The 21,850-nt window shown below is 48.0% G+C and overlaps 1 protein-coding gene across 5 annotated transcripts in view; it reads right to left on the bottom strand.

The window, feature by feature from the left end:
- Nucleotides 1–941: 941 nt before the first annotated feature.
- Polybromo (protein polybromo) overlaps nucleotides 942–21,850 on the bottom strand; it is a 74,986-nt gene continuing 54,077 nt past the window's right edge. For 2 of the 5 annotated variants that reach the window (XM_077700447.1, XM_077700449.1), the window contains 11 exons: nucleotides 20,756–20,853; nucleotides 20,482–20,553; nucleotides 19,297–19,344; nucleotides 18,684–18,803; nucleotides 18,462–18,581; nucleotides 17,092–17,476; nucleotides 15,311–15,368; nucleotides 14,706–14,845; nucleotides 8,506–8,718; nucleotides 4,038–4,146; nucleotides 942–2,178 (listed from right to left, as the gene is read on the bottom strand). In XM_077700447.1, coding sequence (XP_077556573.1) covers nucleotides 1,959–2,178; nucleotides 4,038–4,146; nucleotides 8,506–8,718; nucleotides 14,706–14,845; nucleotides 15,311–15,368; nucleotides 17,092–17,476; nucleotides 18,462–18,581; nucleotides 18,684–18,803; nucleotides 19,297–19,344; nucleotides 20,482–20,553; nucleotides 20,756–20,853 — 1,583 coding nt within the window. In that variant the 3' untranslated portion in view covers nucleotides 942–1,958. The remainder of the gene's footprint in view (nucleotides 2,179–4,037; nucleotides 4,147–8,505; nucleotides 8,719–14,705; nucleotides 14,846–15,310; nucleotides 15,369–17,091; nucleotides 17,477–18,461; nucleotides 18,582–18,683; nucleotides 18,804–19,296; nucleotides 19,345–20,481; nucleotides 20,554–20,755; nucleotides 20,854–21,850) is intronic. The other 3 variants (XM_077700448.1, XM_077700451.1, XM_077700452.1) reach the window with 3 other exon arrangements.

Genomic DNA, 21,850 nt, shown 5'->3' with positions numbered 1-21,850 from the left:
AACGTTGCAGAGGAAGTTCTGTGGTGCCGGTGTAGTGCAGCAGCGTGGTTCCGCGGTGCCGTAGCGCCCCTGCGTGTTTACAATCGAGCAAGGTGCAGGCATAGTCGTCTGCTAATCATCCTCGCCTGTCGTCCTCTACAACTGGATGTTTACGGCCATCTGGGTTGTGTCGTACTATCGTACGCATCAGCGGCGACGCAAAGTTTGTCTCACACATCTTCGAGCTCGACGGACCTTTTCACGCGGTCGCCGCAACTGCCGGTAGCCGCCTGCCAACCCGCAACGCCCCAACGCTCACAACACCGAATCGCTGCACTTCCTCCGTAGCAGGTGCAGCGGTTCTCTGCACCGCGGCGGTACTGCTGCAGCACCATAAGCAATCGAGCGACGCGGTGCACGGCACCATTCCTGCAGCGGCGAATCGAGCGCTTTGGTGCAGCGCACAGTGCAACGGTGCAGGCGTTGCAGGGAATCGCGTCTGAATCGAATGGAGCTAAGAATGGACCTAAGAGACGGATGTGCGCCCGTAAGCCGCTGGTATTGCGGATGGCGCTGGCTCTACGGCAGCTTGTATTGCTGCGAGTGAGTTAACATAGCGACCAGCAAGAAGTGCTTGCTAGCAGGGCATTCGCCATTTGGAGAGAAGGCAACTTTCAGGCCCTTTCCAGACAATGTGCGCCGGCAGAATATCTCTTTGACAAGCACAACGGCTGGCATTCAAGCAAACTGCCCAGGGAGCACACATCAAGCCAGTATTACCTTCAGTACCTGCGTTGAAAATTTCATGCCAAAACAAGCCTTGGCCAAGTGTGCCGAATACAATCCAGCCAGGAACCAGGCTGATGCTCCGATCTCGTGAACTTAGATGTAGAGGAGTAAAGTGAGAGGAAGCAATAAGCAGCAACAACGTACTGCTGCAGTGCACCTAGCAACAGATCATGTTCATACGATGACATTTATTAAAAACCGATTCCATCGCAAGACAAAATATTCTTGTACACCAATATGCACATCTGTTTTGACATTTGATTCGCACTACTCACAAGCGCAGTTTAACCTGCTCAAACATGTGATGATGAATTATGAAACACACAGTATCGCATCAACACCCACAAACACAGTGCCACAGTAGCTGTTTTCAGAAAGGTGTTGAGCAGCTTCACATGAGCCCATTCGCTAAAACAATGCATGCGTACAAGCTGCCTGCCTGCACGCTTGATTAAATGCACACATACAAAGAAAAAGCCGCCTTGGGCATTTTTTTGTCATGTTCAACCAGGGTGCTTGTCTCCATTACTTGCACTAAAATTCATGAATCACTTCGAACAAACCACATCAAAAGATAAATAAAAGCAGCACTGCAGTGTGAAGCACCATGAAATGTGGGAAAAGAAACACAAGTGCACACTACTGCAGTTATCAGTTGCGATCACCTCTGAAACTCAGCTTCTTGATATGTCCTTACATTTCGGACACTGAGTGAAAACACAAATTTTTACAAGCATGACAAGAGACTTATTGCACTCCAGAAATAAAAGCACAATGTAAACGCAATGTCTTTACAGGAGGAGGAGGGCTACCGCAGAATGTTTTCCCATCACAAGGTGCATGATGAAGTTCGCACCCAATATGTTCCCTATTCCAAAAATCGAAGATGACATGACAGGCTCACATTCCAGCAGTAACTGAGCTCTCCTTTGCGAGTAAACAATCCATAAAACAGCAAGAAATGTGAACACGTGCATGCCAATACTTAAAAAGCAGATACTGCATGAGGGGGCAATGCTGCGAGCTTGCAGCGACAGCCAGAGGAGCAGAATGCCGCAGGCCGAGAGAGAAGAGCCCTTACATAGAACACTTCTTGCGACCTGTCAGCAACACGAGCACGCTGCAAATGACACACACACACACGCACACTGGCATGCCACTCGGGAGAGGGGCAGGGGCAGCCTTCGGGCTTAGGAGATGCGTGCGATGCCCAGGGCGTCGCGCAGCATGAAGTCACGCAGGGCCCACAGGGCGTTGACGGCGTTTCCGTGGCTGCCCACGCCATTGCCCAGCCAGTGGGTGGGCAGGCGGCTGGGGTCGTACACGGGCGTGTTGTCCTTGGTCGCCTTCAGCTGGGCGTCCCAGTTGGTCACGTGCTTGCTCTCCGGCTGGTGCAGGCTCTCGATGTACCTGCAGCACCGGTACCCGCTCACTTGGGGATTCTATCCCACGAGTCCTTTACGGGCCTTCCGTGTGCAGAAGCAACCATGCATGGGCTGTGCTATGACTAAGCTACGTTTTGGGCTAAACTAGCCGCACACAAATTGCACAGCTTTGGTTATATGATTTGTACTGGCATTGAGGATAAACCATTGAATACGTTCAGATATTTGGATTTGGCTGCATACTAATCATGCAGATTACGAATATCATCCAATCACTAGACATCTAAAAAAATTCATTTATGAGAACAGAAACGGCCACGGAGCCAGCTTGGAAAAGACACGGCCCGCGATGATGGAGACCGAGGGAGACCTCAACACTAACCACAGTAAAGGATTTCAAAGACATTGGATAAGGCCGCAACCAATTACCACAAAAAGACCAGACAACACGAGCAGAGGCTAATAAACACAAGTCCAGCTGCATGTCGTTAGGCAGACGCTCCGCTCCGGCATAAAATAATGGCAACTGATGCCCTTTATCCCCACCTGCTCGTTTTTCACTGGCAGACCAAGTGCTTTTACTGCACTTTTCCGCAAGCTTTTCTGGCCTTTGATCACTGCAAATGAGAGGCCGCTAGGCACACAGGATACAGTAGGTGACCCTAGCTTCTACAGACAAGCTACAGGAGGCAAGGTAGTAATGCTGCATGCCAATAGACTTGGTTTGGACCCGAATGACTGTCTTCCGCATTATTGTCTATATTTTTGTAATTTTCACTTCCTAATCAAGTCGGTGGATGTAAGGTCGGTCTTTAAACAGGAGCAGCAAGCAGAGCCTATGGAAGGCCACAAAAAGTGCCATGACTAACTATATACAGCCACCACAAAATAAGCAGAATGTTCATAACTTCTGAAAGAAATCGTCGTATTTTATCGGACTCTTGCAGTATATTTTTTGTAGCGAATAATTAAAAAAATGTGCAAGCAAGCACCTAAAAATTTTGCCCCTGAATTCCAACAAAAGTGCAGCCCTTGCATGGGTTTATAAGGCATTTAGTGGGCTAGCTTAACAGCTGCCCCCCTATACCCTAGAAACTCAATATCTGAGAATACCTAAGTGGCGCACGCTGACAAATGTGGAAATGCAAATATGGGATTTGCTTTGTTTTTCCTCAATCGAATTGATTGCATTCCTAGAACAACAGTTGTAAATGACATTACATCTCCTAAAATTTCAATACAGTAAGATTGCAAACAAAATATTTGATTCTCCATTTCATGTCCCAAGCAAGCTTTTGTTTTTACTTTTAGTGCTTGTACTCAACTCGGACTCCAAATTGAACTATTCATGCAGCCCCAGTTCTAACCTAAAATGGCCACTGAGAGTCCACAGTTGCAAAAGTACAAAATAAGCCAAAGGTGGAAGACATACGCTGCACTCTGAATATTCCTGGCCTCTAAAATCACCACATTTGCCGATATAATGTCCACTAGAATGTCCACATAACCTCCCCCAATGTACACAAAAGAACTTTTTCCTCAACAAGGCTGATTCCATGCAGTTTTTGCTCATCAAGCTACACTTAGCAATTCAAGACGTATTTGAAGCTGAACATCTGCAATGTGCACAATCTTAAGCACAGCAAAGCAAATAAGAATGCCCTGATATGCGTCACTCTTCCACTCCAAGCCCCAATCTCTGCAACAGGCACGTGGTCAGTTTTGACAATCGCTGAAAAACATTACACGCCTGGAATCTAGCAAGCGGAGGGGCCCATTTCTGTGACAAGGGCACGTTTGACCCTCTCTCAGAGTTCCTGCATTAGAAGATCTGCCTGCCGTCACCCCATGCGTACAGTGAGAGGAGGAGAAGGAGGGGCATACCTGATGTAGGCGTAAGTGTGGAGGAGCTTGTGTGGGTGAGGGGGAGGAGCCACGAAGATGGGCTCCAGGGTCCGCTCCGGAGGTGGCAGTGGCAGTGGCGCTCCAGGGGCTGCAACAAGCACGCACCACAAGAGACGGTCGCGTCACAGGGCACAAAGCCCTTCACGGGAAGGGTACTAGGCACTAGGCTACACGCCAGAGCTGCATGGCCATCCTGACATGATGGCACCTGGTTCAGAAACAGCCAATCATGTACTGCAAGCACAGGAAAGTGCTGCGCTCGTGATGCCAGAGATCAGCAGTTTGAGACTTCACTGCCCGGCTTGTCTGTACCCAGGAACAGTTAACAGTCTTTTCGTGCCACTCCACTGAGTCTATGAAAACATCTTTGAAGAAAGTGCCCACAGCACATTTAGGGGCACATTTAGCTGCTGTTTTAGGTCAGCCTATTTTACAAGGTAAAAGTAATCACAAGTTAGTGTTTTTTTGCCCACAGAGTGGCGCAGTAGTCACCAGTGAGCCAGGGCGACCAGTTCTGTGCAGGATAACTCGCAATGTTCAGGTGGATACTCAGTGGAGTTAATTTGCAGAGTTAATGCTTCGGCATTCGCAACTCATAAGAAGTGCTTAGGGGTCCACAGAGTTCTTAACTGTACGACTTCAGCCTATGCTTGTTTAATTCAACGGATGCACAGCCCATTCCCAATGCCGTGTTATATGCTTTTGCACATCTCCAAGACATGCTTACGAATGCTGGACGGCAATGTGCCACGTTGTGAAGAAGGCTATCTAAGCATTCCTCCCTGCTGCAAAGGCAAGCACAATTATGAGCGCTGCTTCATCACTACAAGACATGTAGGCCAACTTGTGTGTTACGGATCCAGACATCACCTTGTTGTATGTGTGTGTGTGTGACACTTAGCTTTTTCTTTCTTTTTTGCCATCCCTATGCCCACTGCCACTAGCAACAGCATGGGAGGGGCAGTGAAACAAGGGAGATGGGTATTGCAGGTGCCAAGTGTGTGGGCTTTAAACTTTTTTGTAATAACCACTCCCTCATTTTAATTTCCTGCGTATGGCGTATGTTGGCCGGATGACTTCAACAACTTGTAAGTCGGTGTTGTGCACGTTCTGTTTCCTCTCCAAGCGCCCTGTCTTCTTGCCCCGTTCATCAAATCACGAAACACTAACTGTACCTACATTGCTCAATCCACTAAGTCACTGTTGCAGCAGAACAGCAATACGCTTGTTTCCATCTTCACAGAAGTTGCACGGCAAAAACAAACAAACCACGGACGGCACTGCTGCAATGCATGACTGCCAAATGTACTTACATGTTGAGCCAATAAAAAAGGTCCTCTGTAATTGACCATTAAAGGGACACTGAAGTGATTTGTAAACATTGTGGGATTACTAGAGAAAACTGTAGTCAGGAGTCTCTAGGCCATGTTTTGATCACTCTTGCTGCGTTTACGCGACTTTATTCAGTAGAACAATCAATTTGAAAACGCTGTCCTCCTCTCTGCATCCTCCTTGCTGACTTCCTACGACGTTTCGTATGGCTTCAAAACAAGGTAACTTGGCTTGACTGCGCTACAGCACAGCTCGCCGACCCTCCGACAGAATCAGTTGGCCCAGGGTTTAGTCGGCCGGCAGGCGGCGGGTAGACTGCATCAAGCATTATGTTGAAGACGCTCCACACAAGTGCACATGCGACGCTTCGCTGACTGGTATGCTAGTAGAAAAATCTAAGACCAATTGAAGGCGGAAGAACAGTCGGCAAAGTTAATATACCGTAAAATTCTGAGAGATGCCCCACCCCTGAAAGATAACCCACCCCTGTTTTTGGCACAATTTTCTAATTTTTTCAAAAACACCAAAAGATAACCCACCCCTGACAATAGCATCATCCCAGCCGGGGATGACGCCCGGGAAAACGAGGTTAGCTAGTGTGGGTAGGGTGAGATAACAGGTAACAGGTCACAGGAACCTGAAAAGGTGCGGTATATCAACTGCCCTCGATGGATAAGAAGACTCAGAGCTTCATGAGCGGCTCGTTTCGGCGATCCCTCCTTCTGCTGCCTGTCAACCGCGTCCAACTCCGTGCGTGAGGAGGTGGTCGACCTTTTGTTTGACAGTGAGAGTGACTGTTCGTTCGGCGGTTTTGACGACGAATGAATACAGTGCTAATAACCGCATGTTCGCTCTTCGGCTGCGATACATTTCTCATCTTTTTTTTACTGTTTTACTGCACACCGAAAGTTAGCCCACGTCATATTTTCACTCGATTTGCTCTCGTTCTTAGGTGGGCTATCTCTCGGGATTTTATGGTAGGTACTAAGGAATTAAAATCAACTGAAACTTTTATTTTACAGCGTGTAAAACCAAGGTGCGGAAAGCACTTCTTGTGCTGGGTGAACTAGCACAGTGGTCAGTAGCACGACCACACATCTGCGAGTGCTTTTCTGTATAAGGAATGCAGTTGCTAGAGATGAGGTATTTGTGGAAAGTTGGGGCACACTTATCGCACGAGCGCTACTCAACAAACAGTCATCTAAGCTGCTTAGAATGCTAAAACTAAATAAAAATGTAAACAGGCTATAAATTATATAGTTTTTATTTTCACCCCTTACAGCGCTGGCCTATGGCCGAGTGCTCTAAAGCACTAGTTATATTGTTTTGCAATTCACAAGTTCGAATCCCCGATAGCGTGTTTTTTTAGTTGATATATTTGTTTTAGGGTAATGTTTTCTGAACTGAATTCACTAGTTTTGCGTTGTAATGTTCATTGCTACACGAGCGAGTATACAGAATGCCTGCAGACTGACACTGACACACTGGCAAGTTCTCGTTGGCATGGTGCTGCCATAAGCACTGACTGCTTGCGGGCACAGTCCCAAATCAGCCGACCCTTGGCCTGGTGCCAACACGCCTCTTGTGATACAGGCACGAGCCAGGCAAGGTCAAAAGGTTGGGGAAAAGTGCATCGCAATTAACCGTCTCCGGTGACACGGAGGGCGTTCATCCACAGCGTACACCTCAAATAGTGATTGTTACGATTCCAAGCCTCGCCGGTAGGCTTATGTGATGCACTTTACGGCCAACAACATGGCACAAGCGCAGTATGCCGATTAATGAGATTTCGAGAATGACCAGCCAACGATAACGTCGGATGCCAAGCATGTTGTTTCACAGAACCGAAACCAAAATTGGTTTGAATTCTAATCTTGGACATAACACAATCATGTAGCGCCTTGTATGGACGTCACTGCGCTGTCACTGCGACATCACTGCGCCGCAGACCAAGGATGGCAGTTTATCTTCTTTCAGGATTTATAAAATAATTACTGACTTATCGACCGGATAAACAACGAAAAGTGTGTTTATTTGAGACAGTCTATGCAATGCAGGCGTAAACAGGATTACTACAAATTCACTTCAGTGTCCCTTTAAAAGCTGCCAATCGTGAGTTTGGTATAAAACTGTTGCAAAAATAGCATGCTCAAATTTCTGACAACAGCAAACAACGGACTGCAGTCAACACAGTGCCTCAAACGTGCAAATACATAATGTGCTAGGATGCCAACTGCATGCAAAGCATAACCACATACACACACGCACATAATAAACATTTATGGCTCTTAAAAGTTCCCAACGGCGTTCAGCCACCAGCGATACCAGGAAAACATTTACCTGCTTTGGCGTGCGAAAATAAACGAATGCATGTGCTTGCCTGTCTTTCAGCCTTATTTACAGACTTCAATTACAGTGAAAAAAGGCAATGTCCAATTGAGACACTTATGCAAGAGTCGGTTTTGTCTGCTAACTGCAGGTTGCCGCAGCAATATATACCTATTTCAGAGTTTTGTTTGGCTACTCAATTTCATAGAATGAAGGGCCATGATGATGCTCCCGCATCTCTATACTGAAATGGCCCAGGCTTCACAAGGCACCGGCTGGACATTGACCCCCCCATCCAGGCAAAGCTTTTTTTAACAGCTTCCAAAGGAGTTGCCTGCAAAATTCAGCAGCCCTGCGGAGATGGTCTTGAAGAACTGAATACGTGCGCAACCCTTCAGTGAGGTTCGGCCAAATCGCATGGAACTATGAAGGCAAGACGGATAAACGAAAGGGCTCAGGCACATGTCCCTGTATTCTTCTGTGGGAGCAGAAATCTACGAAGGTGCAGCAGGCCATTAGGGCCACCACCTTTTTTAAGCGCAGCAGCAGAATGAACAGGCAAAAAATCTTGCAGACTCTGCATGCCCTCTCCTACCATTGCCCTGACCCTAATGGCTTTCACCACTGCCACGAGAAAGTTGGCCAGGACGAAAGAAAACGAGGCACGCCCTGGCCAGTTTTGAAGAGGCTGCTGCTGCTGCTGCGCTTGGGGGTCTCTTGCGTTTCCAGCCAGCCACAAGTGCCCCCCGCATATGTGAAGACCATGGGTGCCCTTCCAGTGGCCTACCGTGCGCGGGGTGTGGCGGCAAGAAGAAGTGGTGGGGAGGGGGGACCCCCGGCTGGTAGCCCTGCTGCGGTGGCGGCGGCGGCGGCTGGGGCGCCATCATCGGGTGCATGGGGGAAGAGCCATAGTGGTGGTGGTGGGGGGACATGGCATGGTGGGCCACCGCCACGGGGGTGGCCGGAGCTACCGGAGGCGTGGAGGAATACGGCATGCCCGCTGCACACGCCAGGCCCCACAGCAAGCAACAAGCACGGGACGCCCGAAGGGGGGAGAACACAAGGCAAAACAAGCAAGAACACAACGCTGGCACACGGTCACTTGGCCAACAGAAGGCGCCTACACTGTGTGGCTAACAGCAGATAAGCAAAGCAGGCAAAGGTGAACTGGCTGCACGACCAAACAAAGCAAAAACCTGCACTGCCCGTGTTTTCGATTCCTTGCAGAGGCTGTCTAGTTTCTGCAGTTTATGCGAGGCAGTGGGCAACAAAGCCTCATTTGCTAGAACAGTGTGGGCTCCAAGGTACGGTGGCCCTTCATGTTGCAGAAAATGATTTGCACTGCTACTGATCTCTGCCCAGCATAAATAGCTAACCTAATGCAGTGCTTTCCAGGTCACCGAGACTGCCTACGACGGCTGTAAGGCCACTTAATACAAGTTTAATGAGCAACTATGTTACGCTAGGCATTGCACACGTTAAAAGATGACTAAAACACTTCAAACAAACAAACAAACAAACAAACGAAAAACCCAAAACAACCTGACAGCCATGCAAACCCCGTTTTGTCACGGTGTTCCTCTGTAGCTTCAAACACCATGCATGTGCTGTGCATATATACAATGCAAACACCAATGTGCAATATATCATATTTGGTCGAGATGAAAAAAAAAATAAGGGTAAAATGTACACTACATGCCCATGCAACAATGTATACGCAGCACTGTTGTGCAACCACTCCAAAATGCAATAAGGGCAGCGTGACTTTTTGTTTCTCATGTTGCTACTTACGTGGGCAGCTGCAGGGCAAAGCTGTCTACACAGCGATGCTGACCAAGACGTGGATAAGTAGAAACTAGGCAGAACAGTGTGCTACAGAGCTTACCCAAAAATGGTTATAACAATTTGCTTCAGGACTAGTGCCGCACACACCTCGGAACGGGGTAGCAGTGCAAAAACGAGCCCTCGCACTTGAAGCTCACGCAAAAATGCAAGCACTTTGTAAGCAAACACCACTGCTTTTTACCCGTGCTTCTTTGTCACAGTGCGCCCTTACCAATCTCCGAGCAACAGCTATAGTCCCTTCAACATGCGCTTTTCAGAACGAAGTTTAATTTTTGGCAAGCTCACAGGACAGAGGCCAGCTTGGAAGAGCTTAGTGTTCTTAACTGCTTTTGTCTTGATGCCGGGGGTACGTACAGCAGCTCACAGTCAAGCATAGAGTTTCATACTAATATATATATGGACCGGGCAGCTGGATGGGTGGCGCCACCACTCAGTGCTCCTCTCATTACTGGGATGGGCCGGCACATTGGACTACGCAGCCTTCCGTTGTTTTTGTCGTGTTTGATTCGGTGCTTTTAGTGTTTAGGCGGTGCGGTGAGCGCATATGTGCGGTGAAACAAAGTCTAGACAGATGTGTTAAGTTCTTAAATGCGCTAACGACTACGTAAACTTGTCGGAGGCTTCTGAGGTTGGGTATGGGCCTCATTGATACGGGCACTTTTTGCGGCGCTGTATGCCTGGCTCCACACGATCTGAGTATGAATAAAATTACTAGTATTAGTTTTAATTTCTACCGATTTCAGTTATTTTCACTGGTTCCAATGACTATGGTTTCCACACCAGCCTTAACAGTGGGATACCTCGATACATGTGCTTCAAAGACAAAGGCACATACCAACGAGTTCAATTACCATGTGGCCGTGGAAACGTTGTGGCAGTTTACAATTTCTTCATGCAGCCGTAAACTTCGTGCCTTCGTTTCCATGAGTGACAGCATGGGAGAGCTGAAGCGGAACTCCCGCATTTGTAGTGGTCATTTTATCGAAAGCCTAAGTAATTCGGCCCCCCAACAGGCCAAGCTAAAAACCCTCCCCCACTCCCTTCCCCATTTTACCCCCGTATGAAATAAAGGCTGGCACCAATAGACGCCCAAGGGGTTAAAAAAAGTGGCAGAGGTGCCTGTGTTTCTTAATGCGTAAGCATTCTTTGCAAAGTATCTCAACGAAAACCTGTAATGCGTTGTCAATACATTAATCGTTATAAGAGTAAGTGTAAATTGTTGCAAACAAAAACAAAAACAAAAATATGACCAACAGAACAAGTCACCAGCTTGAGTGTCTTCTCTCATGCCGTTCCTTGTTCTTGTGATTCTTCGGGTGACTCTAGCCAATTGCTGTGTTGTTTTCTTCAGCTTGTACAAGGTGGTGGTAACCTTGCTGTTGTTTTGTATGTGCATGCCTAATATTCTTATCGTCGGCTTGAAGAGAATGTTTTGGTTGTCAATTACTTTGCTTCCAGGGAATATTTCTCCTTTGGAGGGTCTTATTCTATTGAGTTCTGTTTTTTCCGGGACGCATTTTAGGCCTTTTCTTTATTTGTGAGTAGAACTACCTACAGCTTACCATACCACCACCTCGACGCAAATCAACATGGAAGAGTCGACACACTTACCAGAACTGCCCACACGACAGCCTTCGGCCTTTCGATATACACCTCCAATGAAAAATTCTACAGGTTGGGAGTGTGCAACACCATTCAGGAGGTCAAAGAGACCCTCCTGGAAGCCCGGAAAGAACGACTACTGAAAACCAAGACTGAAAGAGAAATACTCAAAAGAGCCGGGCACTGAGTCCACTCGGAGTACATACAAGGGATGACAGAACTTTCTCCTCAACAACGAGCCCGTCTCAAAATTCTACCTATTCCCCCAAAAATGTATCCTACATACAACAAGGGAAGAAGATTAGCAAGAACAAGACACATTAGGAAGACCTACAGACACCATCACCCCGGAACCCTGACACCTTATTTTGCACGCACAGATACATTTAAATTTTCTTTTTTTCCACGACCAGTGGAAGATTGGAACTTTCTAAAAGGCTCTGTATAAGGATTCACCTTGGTTGTTCTGCTAACTGTGTATTGTTTGGGTCTGTAAACCTAATCTTGTGTGTCGAATTCTTTCCTTTTTTATTTCTGCCTGTTGAGTGCCTGAATATGTACTTTTTACTTGTATTGTGCCCACCTGATTGGGCCTGCGAAGGCCTGCAGTATGCAATAAATGAAATGAAATGAAATGAGAAGACCCGGACGCAGTCTACACCGACGCGGCAACTAACAGCCGTGGCACCGCCTCAGCGGTGGTAGTCTGCGACAGGAAAACCCTCGACTTCCTAATGAGCAACAAACAGAACATACAAGAAGCCGAAACCACCGCCATCCTCTTGGCCATAAGGTGGGGCGAGCACAAAAATCAATATCTCACCATAATTACCAACTCCACAAGAGCAATTAGAAACCTGATTTGCGAAATTATTCCTAAAACACAAAAGAATATAATGCCCCTGACACCAAGAGGCAAACACAAAATAATATGGACCCCCGCCCATCAGGGACTGGAAGGAAACGAAAAAACAGACTCCCTTGTGAAGCAAATCGTGGACAGCGGAGAGTCTGAGCATTCATACGTCCTTTCTCCCTGCAGTACGGCCACTGACTGACTCCAGTTATACCAATTAACCAGAAGAACAATGCCGACACCTCATCTTCTACTAGATGCAGAAAAGGCCAGAAATCTTAGGAAATCTAAACCAATATCAACCCACATAAGTTCTGATTAGCACTTATGTTTCCAGATAAGTACAACAAAGAATGCCATAAATGTCATCAGAAGGCAGACCTTTTTTACGCTGTATGAATCGGCCCGACCATAAGGAAACAGAATAACTACAACACATCACCAAAGTCTTCGGAAGCGGCACTGTCCAGCTCGGACCTCTCCAGTCAGTGAAAACTGCTGGAAAGTTTGGGGCTTTCGCCACTGGAGTCCTGAAAATAGGATTCCACCCTTAACTCCACCCCCCCACCCCCTTTGTCCTGAATAAAGTTTATTACTACTACTATGAATGTCACCCAATTCAGTTAGCGACATCCAAATCTGGTAACTATCGTCTGTTGCAGGAGACGCACAGAAATAAAGATAAAAACTTTTATAGTAATTTAACTTTTATTAATAACAAAACAAGAGCTAAGGACGAACTTGCGAAATCAACATGTATTCCGATCACGCGCTCCCTTGTGATCAGCTGTTTGGATTTAGCCACCGCAAAAATGCAAGGTTGGTGAAACAGAAAAACCCCTTAATTAAGAGTTTTTATGCATTCATAAAAAATTCTCAAAATTTCTGGAATTTTTTTTATGCCATGGGCTTTGCTTGGTTGCACAGCTTGTGACAGCAGTTACAGAGCAGCACAAGCGACGCAGTTTCTGTTTATTCAAGTGTAGGTGGCAGCTTGTGGTGAAACGCAACTCCAGCCTCTGGTTGTGAAACTGAGGGCACGTTTTTCACACCCTCCTGTCTCTCGTCGTTCAGCCACGCAGTAATTGTTTTTTGAAAAACCATTAACTGACAAGCCAGCAACGAGGTCTTACCTATAGGCATAAAGGAATGCTTTTCCCCGTCAAGCATTAACTTTCTACTATTATGCGGTATTTATTCTAGAAACAAATCCCGGTGACCGCTGTAAGCATATTTCTGTGAAATTAACCATGTTTTTATCGTAAGTAATGAAGTGGTACGTAGCGTTGTCCTGCAGCCTTTCTGTTTAGAAGGTACCCCCCAATTCTGTCTCTCACTCGTGCACGATGCCGTTTCTTCATCAACTTCCAAAGGCAAGCCCCGCAGCCTACTTGATTGTCTGCCCACGCCAGTTTTGCAGGGGCCTTCAGCTGCAATGTATCCTTCAATGTGCCAAACTGCATGCAGGCAACAATACTGCTAGAAAAATTTGCGCAAAGGAATGAACTTGCACTTCCAGCTCCACTTACAGCTTGGCACTTTGAGCGCCGTCTGCGATTTGCAATTACTGAGTACAAGCGTATATCATACACCCGGCATGCCTCGTAAAGGTCGCCTCCACTTTCAAGATTTACCGATCTGAAAAAGTTCTTGAGGTTATCTACGCTTTGCTGGCCGCACCTCAGCAGGACGACAGAAAGCCACTCACAAGTATGCCGTGCTGACTGCCACTGGCATACCACTGACGAGCCGTTTGCCATGGGCAACGCTGTTCGCTGAAGCGATGGTGGTGCCATACAACAGCCGCTCGGTCCCTATACTAGAGGGAAGTCTGGCGCTGCAAGAGCGGGCCGTTGTGGGCGCTGCCATTGCAGTTAGCGACATTCCTCACCTACTTGGCTTGGCTAGCCACAAAGCTTCTTTTTTGTCTCGAAGCCAAAATTAACAATAAAAGAGCAACAGCTTTCTCTTGTTCATCTTGCATGAAGCTTCTAAATAATCCCTGACGAGTAAATCTTTTTGAAGCTGCAATTTTTAATAACAAAACAAATTTGATTACTCTTCTACAGTATTATTATTGCTTGTTGGCAGCCAGAGACAACTTTCCAGCCTGTTCATGAGCCATGCCAAGGACAAGTGGAACGTACCTGGCTGGTACATGACAGAACGCTCGCTGAAGCGCGGCTCCCCTAGTCAGTGGCACCAGATTTCTCTCTAGTATATATTAGCATGAAACTCTATGCGGTCAAGCAGACAGAAGTGGACCCATTGAGACTGATATGGGGATTCCAAGTGGTGGTGAGTAGCTTATAAGGGTACGGGTGAAAAAAAGGCCATGCCGCAGACTTAAATGGGGGGGGGGGCTGTGATGTTGGCAGCAAGAACAGGTGCCAGACAAACCGTGCCACTTGAAGGAACCACCAGTCCCAGTCTCTTCTCATCCAACCAGCGCCAAGCTGTCCATACTCCCATCCCCCACTGGGCCGTGATCATGCGTCTCTACCCCCCTTATGCGCAAATGAAGCTCTTCCTCAGTTCAGAGCTCAACACAAGTTAATCTGGTTGTGCACACACTGCACCACGTTGATATGAAAAGTGCTCAAGCTTTTCCTCAAGTCACCCAAGCTACGACAGAGCACGTGTCGGAGGCAGCCCAACTGGACAGAAAACCAAGGCACCCCCACCTGGCGCAGCTGGCGAGCCGAGGCTTTTCCTGGAGAGCGTCAGATTCCTGTTTTTCACTTCAGGCATGACCATGCGCCCGGCGACCTTGACGTGAACCTCCCTCACGTGTCGCAACAGCTTTTGAATGCTTGGGAACGGCCTGCAAGCACCAAACATGGGCACGGTGTAAGGAGGGGGGGAAGGGACACCCACGGGCAACACTCAGCACTGCCACGAGAAGCTCAACGGCAAATGCAAAAAACGGAAGGGTGGGCTCAGGGCCGTAGTCCCAAATTTTTCTCTTGGGGGGAGAAAAATTACAGGTTAACCTCCAGAACACATTCCAGACGCAGTGGCTCCAGATGTGCAGGAGGCACAGCTGATAAACTGTATCCGTGCCTCCGAATACATGCCTAATTACGTATACAGAAGGAGGAGCAATGCCACGACTCATTATCTGCTGAGACATTACCACCATGCCCCTGGGCACGCATCAGACAGCTGCTGCTGTTTCTGCACATACCCAACCGCAGGGTGGCAGCTAATAGCTCATGTGAGGACGCAGAAGGTGAGCACAAGGAGAGGAGGAGGAGGAAGGGCTAGAGATTGCAGCTAGGATACTCACGGGACTCCTTTCTTGACGCGTGGACAGTTGGCCCACAGGCACTGGAACTCATTGTTGTCTGAAACACAACAACACGAGGCTGTCACCTTGGGATGGCCAATGCAGCCGGTGACATGCTCAGAAACGGAAAGGACAGGGGAAGCCATAAGGAGAAGGTGTGGCCTCAATGTGCATCGACACTGGTACAAGAGACCTGCACAGTGTTTACAACTGCCTCGCACAAAGCTACTGTGTCATACCAAGAAGCCATCAGGCAATGCAGCCACAAGCATGCGCTGCAAGGTAACTGATGATGCAGTGTTAGAAATAAATCTTAACTGGTGATACCAAGCCCGCTGAGCATTCCTGTGCACTTATATCCGCTTCGTCATTGCTGAACAACACCATTATTCAGGTAAAGACCCTTGCTATGAATTTACAAAAAAAAAAAAAAACTTGGCAACATTGCTCTCAGCTTGCCCCAGCATAATGTCTCACCAGACGTTAAGCTTCTCTGGCACGTTCAGGCTGCACATCTGCCACGACTTACACAGCCTACAATTTGGCGAGTTCAAGCTAGGGTGGCCTCCTATGTCACAGCTATTCACTACTGATGAGTGAGATACCTTGCAGAAAAGGCCATAGCATGCGATGCTATGTGACCTTTGTCTCTCATTCTTCTCAGGACTGCACTTCCATGCACCGGTGCAATCACACTGGCTGCAAGGAAATTGAACTTTTGAAAAGCTGCAGTTTCTGATAAAGCACAAAAACACTACCGCCTACAACTGAGCATGGTGCTCGCCAAGATGAAAGGTTGACTGTTGTGCACATTTATATTCCGAAATTTCAATGCCCAGTTTTCATACGGTGTAATACATAGCATTGCCCCCTGTTGCCTCGTCCAAGCGTGTCGAAAGCATGCCAATGTACCCACAGTGCATAATCAAGCCTGGGCAGTCGTCAATCAGTGCAGCATCCCAGAGCGAATAATGGGGTGGTAACGTTGGCTATGGGACTCCTCTCTCAAATTCTTCAAAAATGCCACAGAGAGGGTGTGCGCAGTGGGCAAACCTTAAGAAATACTGCCATTTCCCCGAAGGTGTGCTGGATGTGTGGCCCAATCAGTGAAGCCTGAAGCCACTCAAGAATGTGCTACTACAATGAGGCCGGTGTTAATTTGTAAGGTGCATATCATTCAGGCAAACAGAACTTTTATTATGCACCACTGCCTCTCTAGCTTGAGTCTAGTTCAAGTGCATCTTAGTTATTTCTGATATAGAAGTAAGCCCACCCAGAAACCCCGTCCTCAAGGAGGACTGGTTGGATCTAGCTGCAAATGATCCGAGCTACATGACATATTTCATTAACGAGTTGTACTGCTGTTCCTATTTACCACTTGTGCAGTGGCACCTTGCAAGCATGAGGCAGCACACTGGCCAAAAACACCTCCCCGTTAATTAAGCTCCCCATACTCTGCTTATTAGAGTGGCTCCTGCTCCAGAGGTAACATATCCATTGAGGGTCTGCAGCTGTCCATGGATGTAAAACAAGCAGCTGGTTGGACAGCCCCTTATGCGATGCTAGAGAGAGGTCAGCTACTGCAGCTCAGAGTAGGTGGCTCAATGTGACATCGTGACGCTCGCAGCCTAATTGAGGTGACGTGGGGAGGAAGGGGTGCCCTCCCCTGTGCCAACACCGCCAATGCTGCCATGCAACAGGGGACAGCGGGAGGGAGGAAGAGAGAGGGAAAGCAAAAAACGCGCCCTGTGTGGGGGGGTGGACAAAAAGGGATCACTCACAACGCTTACCCTTGAACCCCAAATAGGACTGGTACACCTGTCCATTGGGGTCCTGGGCCAAGTGCTCCACCAGGTCCTGCTGGTTGTCATAGCTGGCGTCGCAGCCGTCCCACATGCACTCGTACACCGTGCTTGAGAGGGTGGCAAAATCGCCGGGCACAGGCGTCATGCTTCCCGCGGACAGGGAGGAACGCGTGGCATCGCGGCTGCTCTCCCCTCCTCCTCCTCCTACTCCTCCCCCAGCCCCGCCCGATGCTCCCCCGTGGGCCGACGAGGAGGCCGGGCTCTGCGGGAGGCTGTCGTTGGTGTTCTCCTCCTGGCTCAGGTTGAGGCGCGAGGCTCGCTCCTCGTAGTCGGCCTTCTGCGGGCCCTGCAGGTTGCGCCACTGGGGCAGGGGAAGAGAGGCGAGACAGCGACAGCTGGGGCACCACCCAGGGCATCTCAAGCCTGCACCGACGACGAGCACAACAGCCTAGCAAGCACTACAGTCAAAGCACTTCAAGGCGTGGTACCTCGATAAAGCACGGTGCACAAGCACTAGCACCTGCAGCAAGCACATAAAGCTGCTTCCAGTTAATCAGAGCATTGCACAACAGTACAAACAAAAATGAACGAGCAGACACAGATGCTTTGTTCAAATGAAGAAAAAGCATTTCAGGCACTCGGCATTTTGGGCATTCACTTTTTCTGATAGCAGTGAGGCTCTGCAGAGGTGATGCATCGCAATCACTGTACCCGTTCAACCTCGACCACGCCACTGCTCCTGTTCAACTACAGGAGCAATCAAGCAGTGCTGTTAGTAAACTTCCCTTCATCTGGTGGTTAGCGGTGGCAGCAAAAAAACGCCATTCGAGCAGGAAGCATCAGTAGCAAGGCAGGTGCCTGCTGTCTTGTTAGTGTTCCAAAAAGTAAGATGTAAATGCTGCCACTACGAGAAATGGGGCAATCTCGCATCAGGTGAACAGCTTCCAGACAACATGCACACATGGCAACAAGGCAGAATGTCCAAGAAGTGCCATCAGAGACTAGTGGAGGAGGCGTCAAAGCACCATCTCGTGTGTGTGTGGTGCCAGCAGTGGAACCGGACCAAGTTGCACCAGACTGGTATGTTAGTGGCATTGCAGGCACTTGGCCTAGGAAACAGGGTACGAATGCCGAACAGGGGCAAGCTCGCAGTGCTGCTCCCAGTGCATGCGCCTAGCCAGGGGGCAGCGGCCAGCAGAAACCTCCGAGCAGCAGGCCCCAAATGCAGCAATGTCAACAAGCAGAGGGGCCGACTGAGCAGACGAGCGGGGGTTATGGATGATGACGATGGGGCGATGATGCACGAACGCTGTGTGGTGCCCCGATGCAAGGCAGGCAGTTCTCACCTCATTTCCCACAAGGCGACTGATGTCTCCGAAAGAGCGGTCAGGGTTGGATTGCACTATTGACTTGCGGATTTCGCTCGAAAACAGCAAGTAACCCGTGACGACACGCTTGGAACTCTTCTGCGTGCCAGGGATGGGGGTGGGGGGTGGTGGAGGAAGAAAAGAGCCTGAGGACACCTGCACGGGCCCAGCAGGGCTTTGAACGCAGGGGCTGGGACGGACCTTTTTGCCCGATGCAGATGACAGGTTGCTGTCATCTCTGGCCAAAGCGGAGCCGGGAACATCGTTGGACTCCTCATTGTCTGTTTCAGACAAAACCCGGGACGGCATGGGGGACATCTCCTGTGGGCAGGGGTGGGTCCTTCATGGAGAAGAGCAGCCAGCACAACAAGCAGGATCCAACATACGGCTGGGACGTCAGCGCTACAGGCTTGGATGACAGGTCCCCCGGGGCTGCGGTGTCGTCTATGCACTTACCAGAAGCAATACCCTCTTTTATGCGCACTCTCCGCAAATTACAGAAAGCGCAGCCGAGACCTGCACTAACCAGTGCACAACGACAAAGCTGGTCCAGTAAGGCCACAGGTTTTTACGCGCAAAATATCGGGATACGAACAATTAGACTTGCAGACCCAGTTGTGAGGTGAAATAAACTCGCACAGGCCCACAGCACACACATTACCTCAAGTGATGCAAGGCTTTATCAGCCCAATACACACCACACGGGTTAATCTTGCTAGCCTGGTGACGGTTGGCCTAGGTTGAGCAGCCACAGCTCTGCAACTTCATGCACGAGTTAGCTCTACTGACCAATGGCAAGAGTTCTATCACTTACATCCGCCGTTGGCTGCATGTCAGCACCGTCAGATAGGCCAGGTTCACACTGAAAACAGAAGAATACCTCTCAAGAAAAGAAGCGGAAAAGATGAACAGCACTCTGAGCTGTCCCAACAATTTAAGTAAGCAATCTTTCCATCAGGAAAAAAACAAAGAAGTGTAAATTTAAATAAGTAATCTTTCATTAAAAAAAAAACACAGAAGTGTAAAATAAGAGGAGGAGGAAGAGCGGGAGGGAGGAGAGGAAGAGGAGGAATGAGGAGGAAGAAGAAAACAAAGGAAGACAAAAGAAGAAATAAGAGGAAAAGAGCAGGGAGGAGAAGGAGGATGTGGAAGAAGAATTAAGAAAGATGAAGAAGGAAGAAGTAGAGGAAGAAGAAGAAATGGCTGTGAGGATGGCTTGAAACACACGAAACAAAGCATCGCCAACTTGTTAAGTTGTCTAAAGAAAGAAGGTGCCGTAAGACCAAGAAGCTGGCTATGCCCAAATGCTTATGGATACCTTTGTTTCCTGGTCGGTGATAGTGCTCATTTCTCGGCACACCAAACTACGAACGGCTAGCCAAAAATCACCTAGGTATACCTAACTGCTATATGCACACATAAATATTTAGCACAAAGCAAGTAAAACTGCACATCTCAAAATCACGTTCTCAGTGTAAAAACGGCAACTTCGTGTCAAAAAGCACTTATCCCTGTGTGCTAGTCCAATAAGTAATAGATAAAGCATAAACAATAAAATGCCAACAGCATCGCAAAACTGCAGACCACTGTTTCGAAGGTTTGAAGGCAAGGCATTGCCAACAGCCCTCTTTGATCCTGGTGTCGAGTGCATTTTTCGAAACAAGGCTCACACAAAATACGCCCTCAGGGACAAACCGTTAGCCCCCAATTCCAACACAAAAACAACTGTGCTGCGCCGCCCCATCGGGGCACAGTAAGCATAAGCGCGAGCCAAACAATTTTTTTTATACTGTACACCTCTTGCTCTCTGATGTTTAAAATGAGGGCAGGACAGGAGACACCATCTTGGACGAGTAGAGCTTTCCCTCGTTACTTATGCTGGTACAACCTAGCCCTATGAGACCAAGCCCCATGCAAACCAAGATCTCCAGCTCATCCCCCTGCCTGTCTCAATGTGCAGAGGCCAGCCATCCCATGCACTGTGACAGTGCTGCCTCACCTTCTGGGGGGTGATGGGGTTTTTGAAGTAGTAGACCTCGTCCGGTGTGACAGCCTCCGAGTGGGTGAATCTCTGGAACAAGACATCAACCGAGGCCACTCAGCAAGCTTGCTCTTGTGACGGGAACACATCAGTAGCAGAACGCCCATCAATCACCGCACACACTTGGGGTGGTCTCTTTCATGCCAGCAGACAAATGGAGAAACGAAAAAGCAAGGCCAACAGCCTCTGCCACCGGCCACAGAAGTACGCACAAGCAATAGGCCAAACGTACCTTCAGCCCATTAGGCAGCTTTCGAATTTTCCGCTCTGCCTCGAGGTAGCGGGACTCACAGATGTACACATCAGATTCGTTGATTTCAGTCAGCCGACCTGCGGGGGGTTGAGGCACGTGAAACAAAAAGCAGCTGCACAGAATGAAGCTAGAGGTGCACCCAAATGTCCTACTTCACAAACACGATGTATAACCAAGATGATGATACGGTGGGCCTTGCCACATCATGCTGGACAGCACCGACCACCTGAGTTTACTTGGACCTTGAGTGCACCACATCTGAGTAAACCTCGAGTAATCGATGCACAATTCCTGAAGCCTATCATAGTCTGAACATTGAATACAGCAATCAGTATTTATGCAGATGTGGCTGTTCTGGACTAAAAGGCCCCAAAAAAAGTTATGTAAAATTAGATGCAGCATGCAAGCTACACGAAATACGTTTTTCCTCAATTTTTATTTTTTTTGCCAGTGCTGGGAAAATCTATTGGCTGATCACAATTCCTGCAACATTACTCTTTCAAGGGGGGACACTGCTCTTAAAAAGACTTTTTTAATTTTTAAGTAAACTGTGTTAAACTTGTCAGTCGTGCTGCTTTTTTCCTGCTGATTTTAAATATGGCATAATTTTTTCAATTGGTTAATTAGTTCCTGAGATAATTAAAGATAATTAGTCACTTTTGGAGGAACAATAGAAAAAACAGTGTTGGTCATAAAGCTGTGATCTCTACATTTTCCAACACTATGAACACTGGTGAATGCAATAAGAGAATCGTTTTTTAATGCTCTGCTTGGAACTAATTTTACAGCGCAATATGCTTTGGCCGCACCATTCGCAAGGAACCATTTTGAGCGCCTATTTCAAACACCAAAGTTTGAAATAGGCGCTTAAAGTAGGAGTTAAAAACACGACGGGCTTCTCTTTCTTTTTTTAACATATTTCCTGCTGTAATAATAAAATTTCTACGGTATAGTGATAGTGAAAACTTTATCCTACCTCTTCAAGAACTGTTTTCGTAACATTTACTCTGAAACTCATCAAAACTTTTCAACATGTTTGTCTTTTTTGCTTATTCCAATTCAACGAAACCAGGA

Source organism: Haemaphysalis longicornis, unplaced genomic scaffold (genome assembly GCF_048455015.1).
Source record: "Haemaphysalis longicornis isolate Haplotype H1 unplaced genomic scaffold, Haemaphysalis longicornis Haplotype H1 scaffold_2, whole genome shotgun sequence".
Classification (NCBI taxonomy): domain Eukaryota; kingdom Metazoa; phylum Arthropoda; class Arachnida; order Ixodida; family Ixodidae; genus Haemaphysalis; species Haemaphysalis longicornis.
The sequence above is the reverse complement of the archived record's forward strand: the minus strand, read 5'-3'. Positions and strand labels throughout refer to the sequence as shown.